Consider the following 19,141-nt stretch of genomic DNA (forward strand, 5'->3'; position numbering starts at 1 on the left):
ACAGATGAGATCAAAGTGATCCATAGTCATATGAAAAATTGCTCTAAATCAATACTTATTACAGAAATGCAAATTAAAGTTTCTCTGAGGTACCACCTCACACCTCTCAGACTGGCCAATATGACCAGAAAGGACAATGATCATTGTTGGTAGAGCTGTGGGAAATGTGGCACACTAATATATTGTTGGTGGAGCTGTGAACTCATCCAACCTTTCTGGAGAGCAATTTGGAATTATGCCCAAAGAGCAATAAAAATGTGTATAACCCTTGATCCAGCAATACCACTACTGGATCTATACCCTGAAGAGATGATGAAAAAGGGTAAAAACATCACTTGTACAAAAAAAATTCATTGCAGCCCTGTTTGTAGTGGCAAAGAATTGGAAATCAAGTAAATGTCCTTCAATTGGGGAATGGCTTAGCAAACTGTGGTATATGTATGTCATGGAACACTATTGTTCTATTGGAAACCAGGAGGGATGGGAATTCAAGGAAGCCTGGAGGGATTTTCATGAACTGATGCTGAGTGAGATGAGCAGAACCAGAAAAACACTGTACACCCTAACATCAACATGGGGATGATGGTCAACCTTGATGGATTCACTCATTCCATCAGTGCAACAATCAGGGACAATTTGGGGCTGTCTGTGATGGAGAATACCATCTGTATCCAGAGAAAGAACTGTGGAGTTTGAACAAAGACCAAGGACTATTACCTTTAATTTAGGGGAAAAAAAACCTGTTATCTTATTGTCTGATCTTGCTATCTCTTATACTTTTATGTTCCTTAAGGATATGATTTCTCTTTCATCACATTCGATTTGGATCAATGTATACCATGGAAACAATGTAAAGACTGGCAAATTGCCTTCTGTGGGGTGGGGGGTGGGGAGTAAGATTAGGGGAAAAATTGTAAAACTCAAAATAAACAAAATCTTTATAATTCAAAAAAAAAAGAATGTTGAGATAGTTGACTGCTCAGAAAAGAATATGATATACCATTGTATGGGAGGTATGGCTCGAATAATGATATAGCAAAGGGGGGCGGCTAGGTGGTAGGGGCAGCTAGGTGGCATAGTGGATAAAGCATTGGCCTTGGAGTCAGGAGTGCCTGGGTTCAAATCTGGCCTCAGTCACTTAATAATTACCTAGCTGTGTGGCCTTGGGCAAGCCACTTAACCCCTTTGCCTTGCAAAAACCTAAAAATAAAAAATGATATAGCAAAGGATCAGCTAACAACATAAAGAGTAGTATTATATTCATAGAGGAGAAAGTATCTAGGAGGGAGTCATTAAGAGTGTCAAATGTAGCAGAAAGGTTAAAAGGGATGAGGACTGAAAAAACACTATTGGATTTAGCACTACTGCTTACTGGTGAACTTGAAATCTAGTTTCAGTTGTGTTCTAAGGACAGAAGCCAGATTACTTGTAAGGGATTAAGAAATTGATGGGAAATGAGAAGATGGAGGCAACAACTGACAACAGTAACCTCCCTCCAAGAACTGTGCCATAAAAGAGATGAAAGATATTGGAACATAAGATCTCTTAGCAATCTTCTAAAAAAATTATCAACATGGACCTCCAACTCTGGTGTTGCAGACTACTTGTATTCACTTATGCTGCTGACCCCTCAATTAAATTGGATGAGTTAAGAGTCTTATATAGGATAGTATTTTTCTCACTGTTTCTATAAACATGACTACATTCCAAATTGCACTAGTTATCACTAGTTATAAAATCATAAGACTATTAGAGATTATCTAGTCCAAATCACTTAAAACAAAAATCTCTCTCTCCTATTTTCCTGAATTTATTTAATTCCTAAAATTGGTTAGGATTTGTATATCTATCATTTTCTATCACAAGCATGGATGCACATCCAAATAAAATAAATACTGATTTTTTTGAGTGGTGAACTCTATTCAGTTGAATATAATAATGTAATAATCTCAATTTCACCCAGAGATGGAAAAATCTCTATTTAAGTACTCAACTATTTGATTTGAATAGCCTTAGTCTCTTTACACTATTGGACTTAGGATCCCGAAGATTTAGATTTTAAAGTTTTGGTCCTGATTCTTGTCTTTTATCCACAGAATTTTTTTTAAAGCACCCATTATGTACTTAACACTAGAGAAAAGCCAAGAGGGGGGATTTAGCTCTAAAGGAACTTTCATTCTCTCAGACTTCTTACCATGTTTCTAACGCTCCATTATGCAGATTACAACCCCTTTAAGGGCTTGGTAGGTATGTTCTGGAGAGTTGCCAGAACAACCAAGAAATTTAGTGTCTTTGCCAGATATGTGGTTAGTACATGTTTGAAACAGATTTGAATTCAGTCTTTCCAATTTGAGGGTGAAAATTATATCCCACCATGTCATACTATCTGTATCATACTATTAGAAAAAAGGAAATTGATCTAGGAGTTTGAGGGAAATACGGGAACATTTTCTCTATTGGGGGATTAATTTCCTATATTTGCTCTAATTCAGTCCAGGAAAATTGTCCATTATAATAAAAACCATACTTGAATTTCATATTTCTCCTCCTAATTGGGCTCAAAATGTTTTTACCTACATTATCTAATTTATTCTTGCTTTGAATAGCTAGGTGTCAGAATGATTATACTTTATTTGTACAAGGGGGGAAATGAGGTAGAGACTAAATGAGTTACTGAAAATAGGACATTTGTTAGTAAAGGAGTTCTAATGTCCATCCACATATTTCTCTTATTTGGCTGCAATATATGCCCCAGGTACAATACACCACAAAGATGCTAGTTCCTTACTATTCTGTTATTCAAAAAAGATAGTTGACTTACCCATAATAGCTTATTTGGTTTGCCTAGGGGTCCCTATTCTGTTTAAGGAATTAAGTTTCTCTCTCTTTTCATAAAAGTGAAGAGAGTATCAGAAGGAAGAAAAAAAAGCTCTTGATCCTATGGCACTTTTTATGAATTGTTTTTGGTCACATTCTTCTTTGTTTAAAGAAAAATTCCCTTCATGTCTGAAATAGAAATCTAATCTTAATTTCTTATTAAATGAAAACAAAATCCTTCAAACAACATTTTCTTCGATGAATTTAACCACAGGCTCAATAAGAGGGCATAAGAACATAGGTAAGGAAATAACAGCAGAATTCAGGTATACAAAATAGCCTTGGGGACTCTTTTGACTGAAGTGGTCACCAGAACTGCCTCTTCAAAGAAAAATGAGTATGCTTCCTGCACTGTTCAGGAAACAATGGACATCTAATTTATTATTGTTATTTATCTCTGGCAGAGAGCAGGCTGGACAATTATTGGGGAAAATCATGATAGATGACAATAGCTGATTTCTGTCCAAACAAGCTCAAGAGGCTCAACGGTTAAGAAAGAAGCATCTCTTTCAAAAGAATGAGCTAGGTTCCCAGAAATAAAGCTGTGGGTTTGGAAAAAAAATGCTTTGATATGAGGTTTCAGTTGTTGTTTTGCTCAGATTATTTCCTCATAAAACTGAAAAAACTTCTTCAATAAAAATATAAAACAAACCAATATCAAAAACTAAACCACAAAATGATGACAACAGGGGAAAAAAAGCATAGAGATTACAGAGCACTCTATCCAAAATCTACCTTGAAATGACTTGCCTTCAACAAAATCCCACAAGGGGCCCTAACTATGCCATTAATGTGCATAAAACGTTACTGACATATTGCAAAACTCAGGCTAATTTAATAATGCCTGATGTGCCTTACATCATGTTCAGATGATGTAATAATATGTTGCTAAATGAGTCACCTCACATTAGCTTCATGGTGATAGCATAACTGATGGGCCATTAAAAAGAAAGTGGTGTAGCAATATTACTGAAAACATTGATGGATCATTTTGCAATTGAATTTTTTTTTTATTGATCCAACACATGAAGGGTGTAGGGCCAACATCTTTATTAACAATAGGTACAATATTTTAAAAATAGTCACAGTCAAAACTAAGTGAAAAATCCATCTATCATTTCAGCATAAAGTATTTTATACTTTTTTTTTTTTGGTACAGACTGAGTGAAATGTAATTAAGGCCACACAGCATGTGGTTGCTTCCAGGCCATTATATCTTTCTGCAATCATCTTTTGTAGAAAAATGACTGGCATCAATTGAAGCCCTACTTTTTTGGATATCATAAAAGTCCTACTTTTCTGGATATATATGATAAACTTAAGAATCTAAATATACAACTTCAACTAAATTAATGTTTATAGAACATATAGATTAAGCTGGGTAACACCAGCAGATGTGATTACACTTGTCTAAACTGAATTAACATTGCTCATTTTTCCTCATTATTTACTCCATATCAGCTTTCTGACATTATCTAATTTTTTCTCTTATGTTTTTCCCATTTTCTGACTATTAGTCAGACTTTTAATTATATCAAAGACTGACTTCCATATTTCAGTTGATTATCTTCTATTTTCATAGTCAAAAGTTTCCCACATGATTCTTAATTTTAATTTTTAGAAAATGCTCATAAGAAAAGGTTTCATAGTTAAGAATCAGTGTTTTGACCTTGATGGAAAAGATGTATTAGATGTTCTATTTCCATTTCTTCTGTGATAGCTTTTAGAAGCAGCACAGGATCATTTCCTTATAGAAAAAACTCGGAATGGCTAAGTGGCTTTTGGCTAAGTGGTTCTTAAAATTTTCTATTTCTCTTCAAAATATACGTGAGTACACAAAGCAATTCAATTGTGTCATCAATCTTTATATCATATAATTCATCAATTTAAATGAATAGAATAACAAATAAATGTAAAGACCTATCTTTTTAAATATGAATCAGAAACTCTTCCAGAGGAGTTCTAAAATAGCATTTTAGAGCAACTTTGTGTATGTATGTATGTACACATGTATATTTCTCTGACAGAGGCAGCGAGATGATAGAGTAGTTGTGGAGTCAGAAAAACATGAATTCAAATTCATTCTAGGGAGTCACTAAGTTGCATAATTCTATGCAAATCACTTGATCCTGCTGGCTCTGGTTTCTTTATCTGTTTCTTGTCCTTTGTTCTTGAAGAGAACCATGACATCAGGAAGGTAATGCCATGACTTGTAAGTGAACTGGTTTTAAGTGAGGTGGGGGGGGGGGGGGGCTATGTAAAGTCACCAGTCTCACTTTTTCCTCCAGAATCATCTGGGTCCAGTATAAGGAGGCTGAAGATGGCACTAATACAAGAGAAGACCTTGGACTTTTAAGCTAAGGTCTTTCCCAGGTCTAGGCTAGGTAAGAAATGAGGCAAGAAATGGCCTCTTTTACTTAGTCAAAAAAAAAATTCAAACTGGGAGAAGACCCTCAGGATTTCTGGCTAAAACAGAAACAACTACTATTTATACTCACTCATCTGTAAAATGGGAATAATAATTGTACCTACCCAGCAGGGTTATTAAAAGGATTAAATAAGATAATATTTATATTACAGGGATTAAAAAATCTTCTTTCTGCTGATTATTTCTCCTTTACCCTTCATATATCTTGTTGTACATAGTTTTTTCATGTTGCTCTTCCCCATTAGTGTGTGAGCTACCTCCTTGAGAACAAAGGCTCTCTTTTTGGGTTTTTTCCACATTGATTTCCCCCATTAGTGTGCAAGCTACTTCCTTAAGAGTGAATGTTATCTTTTGCCTTTCTTAGTATGTTCAGGGATTAGCACCAAAACAGCTGATTATTGACTGACTGATTCCCACTTTATCCCCCAAAGTTGATGATTCTCCTGGAAATTGCACTTATTTATTTTTAAAATACCACAGTTTAAAGTGTACATGATATTTTCCCGAAAAGAGTGATAATAAATGGAGGTGAGTATTAGGAAAGGTGTTATGTAGGAAGTGGCATCTAAGCTGAGTATGGGAGGAATCAGGAATTCCAAGAGGCAATAAAAATAATTATTATTCATATGGCATTTTAAGGTTTGCAAAACACTTTACAAATATCTCATTTGATCTTCACCACAAATATTATCTCATTTAATCTTCATCTGTGAGGCAGATGCTATAATTATTACCCCCATTTTACAGATGAGGAAACCAAGACAGATAAGGGACCTACCTAGGGATACAGAATAGTGATTTAGGCTGATCTGAACTCTTTCTGACTCTTAGTCAAAAACCCTATCCACCAAGGACATAGCCTGTACAAAAGCATAATTCCTGAGAAACAAAATGATGTTTGGAGGAACATCAATCGGTCATTTGGCTGGAGTGTAGAATATGAATGTGTGTTATCTTGGGGGGATGAATATGGAAATATAGGCAAGAACCAGATTGTGAATTGCTTTAGCTGCTTAATAGAAAAGTTGACATTTTATCTTAGAGTCATAGGGAGCCATTAGAACTTCTTGATTAGGGATAAAGAAATAGTCTGTCTTAAAAAAAAAAGAAAGAAATAGTCTGTCTTGTGCTTCAGAAATATCAACTTGGCATTTGGTAGAGAAGGAAGAAGTGAGGGAAGATAGTAGGCAGGAAAACAAATTAGGAGGCTCTTCCAAGAGGCCAGGTGGGAGGGGATGAAGGGTCTGAATGAGGGTGCTTTGTGATCAGCAGAAAGAAAGGGATAGATACAAGGGATACTGATAAGGTAGAAATGATAAGACTCAGCAACTGACTGGATAGGATGTATGACAGACAGCAAAGAGCTGAAGATGATTCTGATTGAGAGATAGTCTTAGAACATAGATTCTTTAAAATGTATTGTGTCATCTGTAATAACCTTTCCAAGGAAGAGTTCTTATAAGGACAGTACCCTTTTTAATTTTATAGTATAAATTACCACTGAAACATGTAATTACATATCAGTTTTAAATTGAATTTCTCATGCTATCTAGTCCTGATTAGAAACAGTAATGGAGACTAGTGATACAAAGTTTTCAAAAAGACAAATAAAATAAAAATTCACTTCCTTTAATACAAACGATGGTATGTAATAGAAGACCACCATAAACATGATGACGGAAGCTGAAAGGCAAGAGTCCTTGATAGCATATAAATAATAAATAAATTCTAGTTATCTAGGTCAGTATAGTAAATAGAGTGCTGGGCTTGGAGTTCAAATCTAATCTTACTAGCTGAGTGACACTGGGCTAGTTACTTAGCCTCTTGACCTAGGATACTTATTTGTAAAATGAGAGAGTAAGAGTAGATCTCTTCAATCTATGCTTCTTTGAGTGTATGATATCCTTTGACAGTTCACTTTTACTCATTCCACATATTGAATCAGCTGCCAAATCTGGTAGTTTCATTCACTACAGCATATCTTGGAGACATCTCCTTCTCCTTACTCACATATTCTGACCATAGTACAGATTCTTATTACCTCTTGCTTGGAATACTGCAATAGTCTCTGGCTTCAAGTCTTTCTCCTTAAATATAAATATCATTCTCACAAGTCACCATGATTATTTTAGGCATCTGCACGTTTACCCAAGACATCTCTTATCTTCAATAAATTATAGTTGCTTCCTATATAAACTCTTTTTGTTGCTAATAAAGTTTCTTTGAAATATGGCCCAGTTCCTATCTTTCCAGTCCTTTTTTTTTTAACACATTACTCCCACTATGCACTTATTTCTCCCATGCAACATTCCATCTCCTATCTACTCTTTGCACAGATTTTCCCCTCTTGTCCAGCATGCTCTTCTTCATTTCTTCTGCAAATGCGGTTTTGTTTGTAACATCAGTCAATAGAAAAGGAAGGAAGGAGAAATGTCAGGATGTTACTTTCTTAGCTAGGAGAGGCTATATCGTGCCATTTTCCAGGCTAGGTAAAGACTAGTACTCAAGTCAACAATTAAAAGTTCCTTAATTATATTCATTGGGGTATTGAAAAACAAGAAAATTCAATGGAAGGAAATGAGTATTAGGTATAATATCAGGGTCTTCTCCATCTACTCAGATGTATCTTTTACATGCCTAATTAGGTTATATGATGCCTTCCAAATTAGAATTAGAATAAAAGCTACTTAAGGGTAGACACTGTTTTTGATTTGACTTTATATTCCCAGGACCCAGTAGTATAGTCCTTGGACTACAGTTAGATGGGGGTAGAATTAAGGATAGGCCCTGAGTGTGTAATTTCACTGGTATGGGAAACTCTTGGGAGAAGACAATCTCTCAACCAAGACCAATCAGCATTTCTCTGAAGCTTATGGCCTTAGAGAACTGCCTGAAAAATTAAGGTTTTCAATAAGGAAGTCAGGCAAGCCCAGGGTCACTCTGCCATTTTGTTTTAACAAAGGGACTTGAACCTGTCTTTTTGGCTTCCGGCCAATAAGATTCATACAGAATGACTCCTTACTTTGTATCTTAGGAAAAGGTTATTGATTGAGAGGAAGAAATAGTTTGGTTCTCAACACTGAGATGAACAGTTAATACATTTACAAGTAAGCATGAACTTTTTTTCAGAAGGAAAAATCTCACTCATATCTCTTAATTAGGAACAAAATAAGAGTCATTTCATTTCTAAGTCTGTTTGATTAATCAATAAAAATTTGACCAAAAAAATCCCATTATGGACAATAAGTTTTCTTCCACCTTGTTGAGTTCTAACTAGATATTTAGATAGAAAAAAAAATGTGGTCAAATACATTATAATAATGACTCAATTAAGTAGTTCATTTGTTGAGGGGGGGGAGGGGGAGAATGAGGAAGAGGTCTCTTGGTTTTTCTCCTTGTTACCAGAAGTCAAAACTATTAACAAAATTAAAAATTTAGAGTTAGTTATAGGACATAGATTTTATGGTTAATCTAGTCCAGTGACCTCATTTTAATCTTATTTTTCTGTGATCACAGAATTGGAATTTGAATCCAAATCCATGCTTCTTTCCCCTCCATTTGCTAACTGTTACAATCATCTGAAAATGGAGTGAGTCATCTCTCAAGAAGTATGGCTTCCCCTTACTAATTGGTACTAAGTGACTGCCTGTCAGAAGAATTGTAAGGAAATTCTTATGAAGGCACAGCTTGGACAGCAGTTGAGGCCTCCTCCTCTAATTCTTCTATCTAGTCTAATACTAACACAATTAAGAAGCTCATTAATTGGTATCTGAAACAAACCTTTTGATACCCAAGAACTTATAGACATTTTCCTTGGACAACATATGATTAGCTCTGCCTCTCTTATGCAGAACTTTAATGTATGGGCTCTGGGCTTTTCAATGTAGGCCACTACATTGAGGCAAGAGTAATAAAGGTATAGCTTCTAAAATTAAGCTCAATTTTATAAATTACTTAAATATTTTATTTGGAAAACTCATCTACCATTTTCTTATTTACCCTGGCCTAAATTAGTAGAGGTATGAAAGTCCACAGCTTTGTTTTCTTTCTTTCTTTTTTTTAAAATACTGCAGTTGTTTGTCAGTTGGAATATCAATGAGAGCTTAATAGTACAGGCACAGATCAGGCTTTGTTTGTAACATCTGTGCAATGGAAAAGAAGGAGAAATCCCAGGATGTTACTTTCTTAGCTAGGAGAGGCTGTATTGTTCCACTTCCAGTCCAGGTAAGGACTAGTACTCATGCCAACAATTAAAAGTTCCTTAATGATATAAGTGGAAATATATTAAATGAGGTATTGATAAAAAAAAGAAAATTCATTGGAAGGAAATAAACATTAATTAAACAATTACTATGTGCCAAGTAATTCATAAATATTACCTTGTTTGATTTTTACAATAACCCTAGGAGGTATTTTTATTCCACTTTTCCAGTCGAGGAAACTGAAGCAATCAGAGGTTAAGTACCTTGCCCAAGGTCACACAGCATTATGTCTGAAGCTGAGTTTGAATTTAGGTCTTCCTGACTTCAGGTGCAGAGTTCTGGGTACAATGGAGCCCTATAGATTAACTTGCTCAGTGAAAAAAAGTTTTTTGTGAAAAGCTATAGAACTAGTTTTTCCTTTCTAAGCTTTTATTCATGAGAAAAGGGGGGGAAAAAAACCACTATAAACAATTGTGATATCTGAACACAATTATCAAGATGTCCTCATTTGATTCTATAGTTACAATCTTTGTTTCAATAATAGTCTCAAAGTAGGCTTGGAAAATGTAATTTTTCAAATAATATGGATATAATAATGATATGGACAGTAAACTGCTAAGAAATTAAGAGATAAAATGCTACATATTTTCATTAACAAGATAATGGACAGACTTGAAAAGAAAGAATATTGGATAATTTTCCTATACATATCAGAATTATTGCTGAATAAATTCAGTGTCATGGAAATAAGTTTATCTCTTTATTTAAAAAATCAAACAGTGCATCTAGTCAGAATTAAATTAACTGTTTTTCCTTTATTCTGCTTTACTTTCATAGTGATTTCTATTTGTGGGGGGATCTAAATATTTGACAATGTCTTAGTCAAGTAAAGATGGGTGTTTAAAAAAAGGTGAGGGGCAGCTAGGTAGCGTAGTGGATAGAGCACCAGCCCTGGAGTCAGGAGTACCTGAGTTCAACTCCAGTCTTAGACACTTAATATTTACTTAGCTGTGTGACCTTAGGCAAGGCATTTAACCCCATTGCCTTGACAAAAAAAAAAGTGATTATGGAAAGGAAGGAAATATGGGTGTGGTTATCAGTTTGGAGGCTAACAGAAATTTTGTTGGACATAAATACTTTTTTTCTATAGTCATAGTTAGAACTTGTTTCTATGTTGTGATAGGGTGAATAACTGAAATCCATATTATCCATAAATCTCACTTTGTCCAATAAATACATTCCATTCTGCCATTCTTTATCAGCCAAAATGAACTGATTTCAATTTTATTTCTTTTTATTTACCATGTGTTGGAAGTGTCAATGAATAAATATATAGTCATGATAAGAGAAAAGTATCTAAAAGTTCTTAAATAACTAAAAGTTGACATAAATTTTTATTTTTTTTTTAGGTTTTTGCCAGGCAAATGGGGTTAAGTGGCTTGCCCAAGGCCACACAGCTAGGCAAATGTCTGAGGCTGGATTTGAACTCAGGTACTCCTGACTACAGAGCTGGTGCTCTATCCACTGTGCAACCTAGCCACCCTGACATAAGTTTTGATTACAATGAGGCACTCTATCTAGGGTTGCCTCTCCAACTTAACACTCTAAGATGTAGGTGGGATACTCAAGGGATAACTACTGCATCTCCAAATTCAATGGCATTCTTCAGATCTGCACTTCTAAAATTATAGAAGAGTGTCCATTGATATGCTTAACTTTATTAGTCATTCAAGAGACTCAAGTAAATGCAATTACTATTATTAGAAAGAGTAAAGACAAACTTAGAACTCAAGTGAGGTCTCCATGGAAGGAACAAAAGAGGTCAAGACAATTCATGCCTCTAGTATTGTTGAATGCTGATGTGTTTTTCCCCTGGGCTCATATTTCTGCTGTATGAGCTGCTCATCTGAGCTCTCTGGACCTGTTCCTCTCCACGGTCAACATCCAAAGGCCAGGAAATTTGGATACATAGCTGGATTTCTGTTCTGACATCAAAGGTTGTCATACTCCTCAAAGATGCTCCCTATCCCACCCAATCCCTTCCTATCTGTTCCCTAATGAATGTAATATCTCTTATTCAAGGAATGCAAGATTCCAAGGTTGAGGAAGGTAGGGGTCAATAGAAAGGCTATCTTCTCCTTCCCCAGAAACCCTCTGAGAGTGAGGCAGAGCCATATTCCCAAAAAACTGCTTCTTATCTCAACTTTCAGAATTGTCTTTTAGACCTGGAAAGACTGTTTTTTAAGGGCCACCAGAAGTATGACAAATCATTAGCTATACAATGATAATCTTCCCCTTAAATTTCATTAGGGAGAACAATTTGTAAAGGAGAAACATAGTATAGATATATTTTTGTATTTCATTTAAATATTAACACCTAAACTCTCTGTTACCTTCCCCATTCTGTGATTTCATTAACTAGGCTAGAGAATGGGCGGAATAAATTGGTCAGTACCTAACACTGCCCTCTGCCAAATACAGTTGTCATTTATGTTAGATTCAAAGCTAGAATCTTAATGAAAACTAAATTCTGTTTCAAAAGATAAAAAAAAAAACACCATTAATCCAGGCTTAAATAGGTAAATAAATTTACTTATTTGAAACTACTCAGAAAAGAGTATGTTAAATAAAATTTCATTGTAATTTTATAGTTATCCATAAGTGGAGAAACTTTTGCTATATTCACAGACATACATACAGACATACACATAAAAACTGCTGCTGGCTATAGATACAAACTGAAGCTTCATTAGAACTCTAAAACAAAAACAGCCTCAAGGCTTAAAAACAAGGTGTCCCTAACCTAAGTTAATCAAACTGCTGGAATCAAAAGAGATAGCTCATGGTCAGCACAGGTTTGTAATTTGTATGGTACTTTATATTTAAGATGCTTTTAGTATCATTTTTTATTAGCTATTTCCCCAAGATTACATAAAAGTTTTAAATCTGTTTTGCAAAGGTGAAGAAAATATGAGAAGTTAAATAATCTGCAAAAACACACAATGGGACACAGATGAGGGGTTAGATTAAGAATCAGGTCTGAGATCACTAATTCATGGCTTAAGTCAGATAGCAAAGATGTTCATTTACTGAATTCAAATTCATATTATGGAATTCAATTACAGTGATGGAGGTCTCATATCAACTACAAGTCAAAAGAAAAAAAAACTCTTAATTCTGCACTAAAGCAATTTCTTTTTAAGTCCAACCGAGGCAGAGGGTGTTGAAATTCTATTGTTAGTAGATATTACCAGAAGTATTGATAAAAGCTGGTAGACCTTTAGCTCAAAAAATCATTATGTTAACTGGAGAGAGAAAAAGGTCCTAAAAAGGAACTTCTCAGGCTCTTAGCTCTATCATTGCTCTTCCCAAGAGCTATTGTGACCAATTTATTCACATTAAATACTTTGACCCTCTGTATAAAAAAAAGCAAAAAACCCACTGACCTATCTGATAGGAAAAGACTAATTCAATGACCATTAAAGAATCATCATCAACCACTCTGTAAACATTATGCATTAAGTCCCTTATTGCCATCATCAATAAATACAAAAACCCTAAAACTGATACAGAAAACTACACATAGAATTCAGAAATTATTTTTACTCATAACAAATTCATATTTGTACACATTGAGAAGTTCACACTACACTGGAAAGCTTATTAGCTTCAGAATCAAAGAACTTAAAAAGACTAAGTCTGCCATTCACTAGCTTTATGGCTAGAGTCATGCCAAATTCTTTTTATTGTTTACCTGCAAAATGAGGACACCGGACTAGACAACTTCTAAGGACACCTCCAAGTTCTAAATCTATAATCTTGAAAGAAATCAGTATACACCTAAAGAAAATGAGACAGCTGACCCAAAATAAATTTCAAATTCTGTATTCTTCCATTTTTTTTTAAACTTTGGTTTTGAATTTATTTTTTTTTAGGTTTTTGCAAGGCAAACGGGGTTAAGTGGCTTGCCCAAGGCCACACAGCTAGATAATTACTAAGTGTCTGAGACTGGGTTTGAACCCAGGTACTCCTGACTCCAGGGCTGGTACTCCACCTAGCCGTCCTGGTTTTGAATTTGATAGAAATCTTTCTACAGGACAGCTAAGCATATTCAGTGCCAATAAACATTTTCTCAGAGAAAGTAATATAGGAAACAGCAGAAAGTAGGTAAGATATAGTGAGGATTAAATGAAAGAACACTAGTAAAGGGTTTAGCACATTGCCAAGCCCATGGTAACTACCTAATAAATGAAGAAAAACGATGGATCCTGTGCATAAAGACAGTTCTAAGAAATATGAGTGGATACAATACATATTTTTCAAGTCAAATAGAACCCTTAAATGCTCTGCATTCTTGGAACCTATTTTCAAGGCAGAAATAAAAATATCTGAGATTATAGACTTTACTTTATAAGCAAGTATTTCATATTTTGTACCAAAGTAAAGGCTTTGTGTGGTAGAAAGTAAAGATTGAAATGCAAGGGTTTATACATCTAGGGAAAAAAGTACATGTTCCAGGAAATGGGGAAACTGGTACTTAGTGGAATTAATGTCGAGGTGGAACTCTAAGAATTCTATGAAGATAGAAAGAGAAGAGGGAGCCTGTTGAGCCAAGAGAGGAAGAGTTCTTTAAGCACGGGGAGTGACATTAAAGAAACTGTGCTTAATTGCTAAATAAATACATGCTGCCATAAATTAAACAAAAAACGAATAAAGAAACAAATTGGATAAATCTCTACTTTCTCCACTACTAACGTCTTTATTTATTCACAATGGAAAAAAAATCCCACTTCCCTTTTGTATTCACTAGACTTACTTGACAGCCTGGTAATCCCGTGTCTCTGCTGTACAGGGGAAATGAGCCTCTCTCTGACGTTTTTCCTATAAAAACAAAAGAAAATAATTTGACACAAAAACATATCATTGATTGTCAGACAATGAAGTCAATCTCTTGGTATACTTGGCTGTACCTATTTTTGGATTTGGTAATAGAAAGGGCAGATAGGAAGCAAGAGACTAAAAAAACAAAACAAATAGTAAAGAATTAAGACCTAGGACTCATTCAAGTCATATCAAGAATTATATCCTTACTTTCTATTAACTGTTTCCTGTTTTAAATTTACTGTATCATAAAATAATTAAAAAGTAAAATGGATACATTCCCCAAGAAAAATAATATCCAAAAATATTTGTTCAGTCAAATAACAAGAAAAACAAGTTATTGGGAAATTCTTTGTCTAAATTTCTTCAAGGAATTGATATGAATATTATGTTAAAATTGCTAATTAAGTGTATTGTGTTACAATATGAAACTTAAAATTTTTTTCCCCTATATGCAACTTTTAAGAAAGAGTGACAAGGTTCCAATGGATTCATTTAAGAGGATTATATTTTATAAATTAAGGAACTTCAATTAAAGAATCTGAAGTATGGTTTGATTTTTTTTCAAAAAAATTTACTATCATGAACTTGAAAATATCATGAAACAGGAATATTTTCTTATGTAGAGCTATAGAAAAGATATATAATAAGTCAAAAATCTATTATATATACTTTTAAAAAGTATATATTAAATTTAACATGACAGTTCCAGCACTGTCCTGTTTTTTTGTCTCTGTCTTTTTGTGGATGTACTTCTGCATTCTTCAGTATTTTTTAGGGCTTCATTAATGCTATTTTTCTTTCTTTTATTTGCATGATTTTTAAAAGCTGTATTTTAAATCAAAACAAACTTGGTTTACATGCAACTTTTTAGGAATAATCTAATACAAGCAAGGCTTTCAACAAGAGCTGATATGCATTCACTCTTTTTGGGTCCCAATTTCTATCTACCTCAGGTCACAAAATCATGAATCCAGTAGCTAGTATAGTAACACATCAAAATTTACGGGAAATCCTTTTAGACACAAAAGATGTTGGACCAGGAAGGTAAGAAAAAGATAGGAGAACTGTGGAGACAAGTGCCAAGTTCGGATCAACAGAAGAAAGGCAATTATTAAAATGAAAACAAAGGAAAGCCCACATTTGGGTGTCTAATGTTGGAGATTCAGAAAATATAGCAAAATTTAATTCATTTGTGAGATGCTAAAAGTCACTTTCAGTAAATGGTTTAAATTTAAAGAAAATGTTGCCTTTTATAACTAACAGTTTGGTACTCCTGTCTCACATAATTAATTACTTGGCAGCACAGAATTGGGAATGCTATTGAACTACATTAACATTTCAAACAAATACCACTCTGCCATTCACTAAAAAATAAAAAAAAAACAGTACCTAGAATGTGAGGAAGTACCAGAAATACCCTAAGATATATACTAGAATATACCATAAATTTTTAAATCATTTGATAATTTCATCCTTCCTGACTTTTTTTCTCATCCACAATTTTTCTGTTTGACATAAACCATCAAGAACAAAACTAAAGAACTAAGATTTAAAAAAAAAAACTTTTGCATCTTCTTCGTGTTGTGAGTCAAAACTATTGCTATAATGAAGGAGGGGCAAAGAAGCAAATAAAAAAATACCCAAACTTATTTCCTTATTATATTAAAGTTTTCAAATTACTGTTAACTGTTGATTGTCTACATAGACATAAACCACTTAATGGTGAAATTACGAGTATATTTTTATTTCACATTATCACTGAAGATTCAAGCTAAAAAGAACTTTGGAAATCAATTCCAAAAATGATTTCATTTTATATTTCTGAGCCACCTCACCATTCCATAGTAGTGGTACCCTTAGGGAAATCAAATTAATTTTTAGCCATTTAAAATATTATCAGGAAGTTAAGTCACATGAAAAAATAATATACAGAATGATGAAATTTGTAATTATATGCAATAATGATGACTTCTGGAGATACTATACTGTCAAGACAAAAGAAAAAATGTGTTTTCTCTGAAAAGTTCAAGTTATCTATTTTACTTTAATAACTGCCTTGGAATGTTAATACATTAGTCTATTTGTATCATTAATTTATTGGAAAAATGGCTATTTTTAATACACTATAAAGTTTTCATTTCAGTGGACATGAGGAATATTACTTTACTGTGAAATTTACCAGGCATCTTTGTTTAATTCTTTCTAAACTACTTTTTACCAATATGCTTTTACTACTTAATGTCATTAAGATAAATGTAGTAAGTTATCAGTTAAATCTCAGATGTTTGATGAGGAACATGAAAATCTGTCACTATGCCATAGGTCTTGAATATTTTTAACCATTAATGTCAGAACATGAAAGATTAAAATTATTACCAAAATTAGTAAATTTAGTTAATTAGGCAGTTAATATAGAATAGAATAAAAATATTAAGACAAAAAAAGAAATTGTTTTTACATTTTAAAATATTACATGATAAAATACTTAACTGCTAATATGCAGGGATAGACTTTGTAATTAACACCACAAAATACTTTCGTCATTTAAAATCCTGCCAAAGAAAAAATATTTCCAAATTCAGAGAACTTTTTTTTCCCCTTACTTCAATCAAACTCAGCACATCCAGAGCCTGCTCTGAGTTTAGGCACCATTTTAAGTACAAAAAAAGTAAATAATAAAATCTATGCTCCTAGAAAGTTTTTAGTCACGACAGGAAGATAAAAATAAATACATGAACAAAAAAACCATGTAATCAAAGGTATGATTAAATACACAAGAGGCAAAATGAACAGTGTGTTCAAGATACAGGAAGGAAACTAATGTAAATGATATTAGTATTTGGGACTAGTGAAAAATATAATTGGATAGGAAGCTTGTGAGTAGATCCAGGAAAGGTTAAAATAGCATTTACCTAGATTTTAGCAAAATGTTTGAAAAATATTTCATGCTATTTTGGAGGACAAGATGGCAAGATCTGATTGGCTTAGTGTTCATATAATGAGAAAGATTCAGAACTGGTTTAATTGCCACATTCAAAAAGATCAATCATTCATGATTACATGTCAATCGGGAATGAAATCTTTAGTGGAATGCATATCTAGGGTTTTTATGCTTGTTTTTAACATCTGTATCAACAATTATAGATATATAGATGACATTTTTTTTTGCAAGGCAATGGGGTTAAGTGGCTTGCCCAAGGCCACACAGCTAGGTAATTTTTAAGTGTCTGAGGCCGGATTTGAACTCAGGTCCTGACTCCCAGGGTCAGTGCTCTATCCACTGCGCCACCTAGCTGCCCCCTAGATGATAGTCTTTTTGAATTTGAATTTGTCACAAAGTTAGAAAGGATAATTAACACACTGAATCTAAAAAATATCTTCTCAAACTGGAAAATTGGGTTGAAGCCAATAAAATGTAATTTAATAGATATAAATATAAAGTTTAATACTTGGATTCAAGAAGTTGATGTACTTCTACTTATAGATGATATACTTGTACTTCATGAGTAACAAGATGGGGAAGATACGATTAGACTAGAGTCTTAATGGAATGTAAGTTCAATAAATCGATAGAGCAATCAAAAAAACCAATGCAAAATTAGGTTGTGTTAAGACAAACATAACATACAAAGTTAGAGATGATAATCCTGCAATACTCAGCCCTAATTAAACTACATTTAGAATTCAGAGTTCAAATCTAGGTACCATATTTTATAAAGGACAATGACAAGCTGGAAGGCTTATCAATACCTATCGAAAAGTTAGATATTATGTGCCTCATGTATATGACATGAAGATCAGTTGAAGGAATTTCCTAAAAGAACATAAGCTCTTTAAGGGCTGGGGTGATTTCATTTTTGTCTTTATATCATAGCATGATTGACAAGTCATTTATTTTATTAAGCACCATTGGTACTTAATAAATGCTTAATGATTTGAATGAATGGAGGATTGAGCCTAGAGAAGAGAAAGTTCAGAGAGGAACATAATAATCAAGTGCCAAAAAAGACTGACACATGGAAGAGGGATTAGATGTATTAGTTTGAACCAGAAGGCAGAACTAGCAATGTTAGGAGGAAATAAAATTAGGTTGCTATATGGAAAAACTTCATAATTATTAGCACCACTCTCAGGAGGTAATTGAAAGTTTCTAAGCAAAGACTGAAATACTAAAAGCTAAAGAATGTTGCTGTTCTAATATGAGTTGGATTAGAAGACCATTCACGCCCCTGTGCTTTGAGTGAGATCATAGAGAGTCTTGAATGGCAGGAAGAGAATCTGGACTTCATCTGATAGGCAAAAGGAAGCCATTTGAAAAAAAAGAAAGACTGGGAAATTTTCAGTTCTAGAGACATTGTACTCAGTATTCATCTCCTCGAATTATTAGTTAAACATCCAAAGATAAAACAATAGGCATGTAATGTCCCCTCAAAATAGCTGCAACATCTATAAAAAGATCATTACAGAGATTCCGTTAGAATGCACTAGTTAAACAGTAACATTTCATTCAAGGGGAAGGGAAGGGAAAAAAACTACACATTTTTCTGCTGAAGTAATTTGCCTGTAGCAGTCATCAGGCATAAGCAAATAAAATACCTTGTACGCAAAATTATTTGAAGTAACATGAATTATGTAGTTCATATTAACCAGACTCAGCATTTTCCTCCCTGAAAATGAGAATTGTATAGGAAATGATAAACAACTTTGGCTAAATCACACTGACCAACTTTAAAACAAATGCCAGAGAAAC

General features: G+C 33.8%; 1 protein-coding gene across 5 annotated transcripts in view; it reads right to left on the reverse strand.

The window, feature by feature from the left end:
- Nucleotides 1-19,141, reverse strand: part of TCF12 (transcription factor 12) — a 404,997-nt gene that overhangs the window by 109,572 nt on the left and 276,284 nt on the right. For all 5 annotated transcript variants that reach the window (XM_074234589.1, XM_074234588.1, XM_074234591.1 and 2 more), the window contains one exon: nucleotides 14,324-14,388. In XM_074234589.1, coding sequence (XP_074090690.1) covers nucleotides 14,324-14,388 — 65 coding nt within the window. The remainder of the gene's footprint in view (nucleotides 1-14,323; nucleotides 14,389-19,141) is intronic.

Source organism: Macrotis lagotis, chromosome 4, assembly GCF_037893015.1.
Source record: "Macrotis lagotis isolate mMagLag1 chromosome 4, bilby.v1.9.chrom.fasta, whole genome shotgun sequence".
NCBI lineage: Eukaryota > Metazoa > Chordata > Mammalia > Peramelemorphia > Peramelidae > Macrotis > Macrotis lagotis.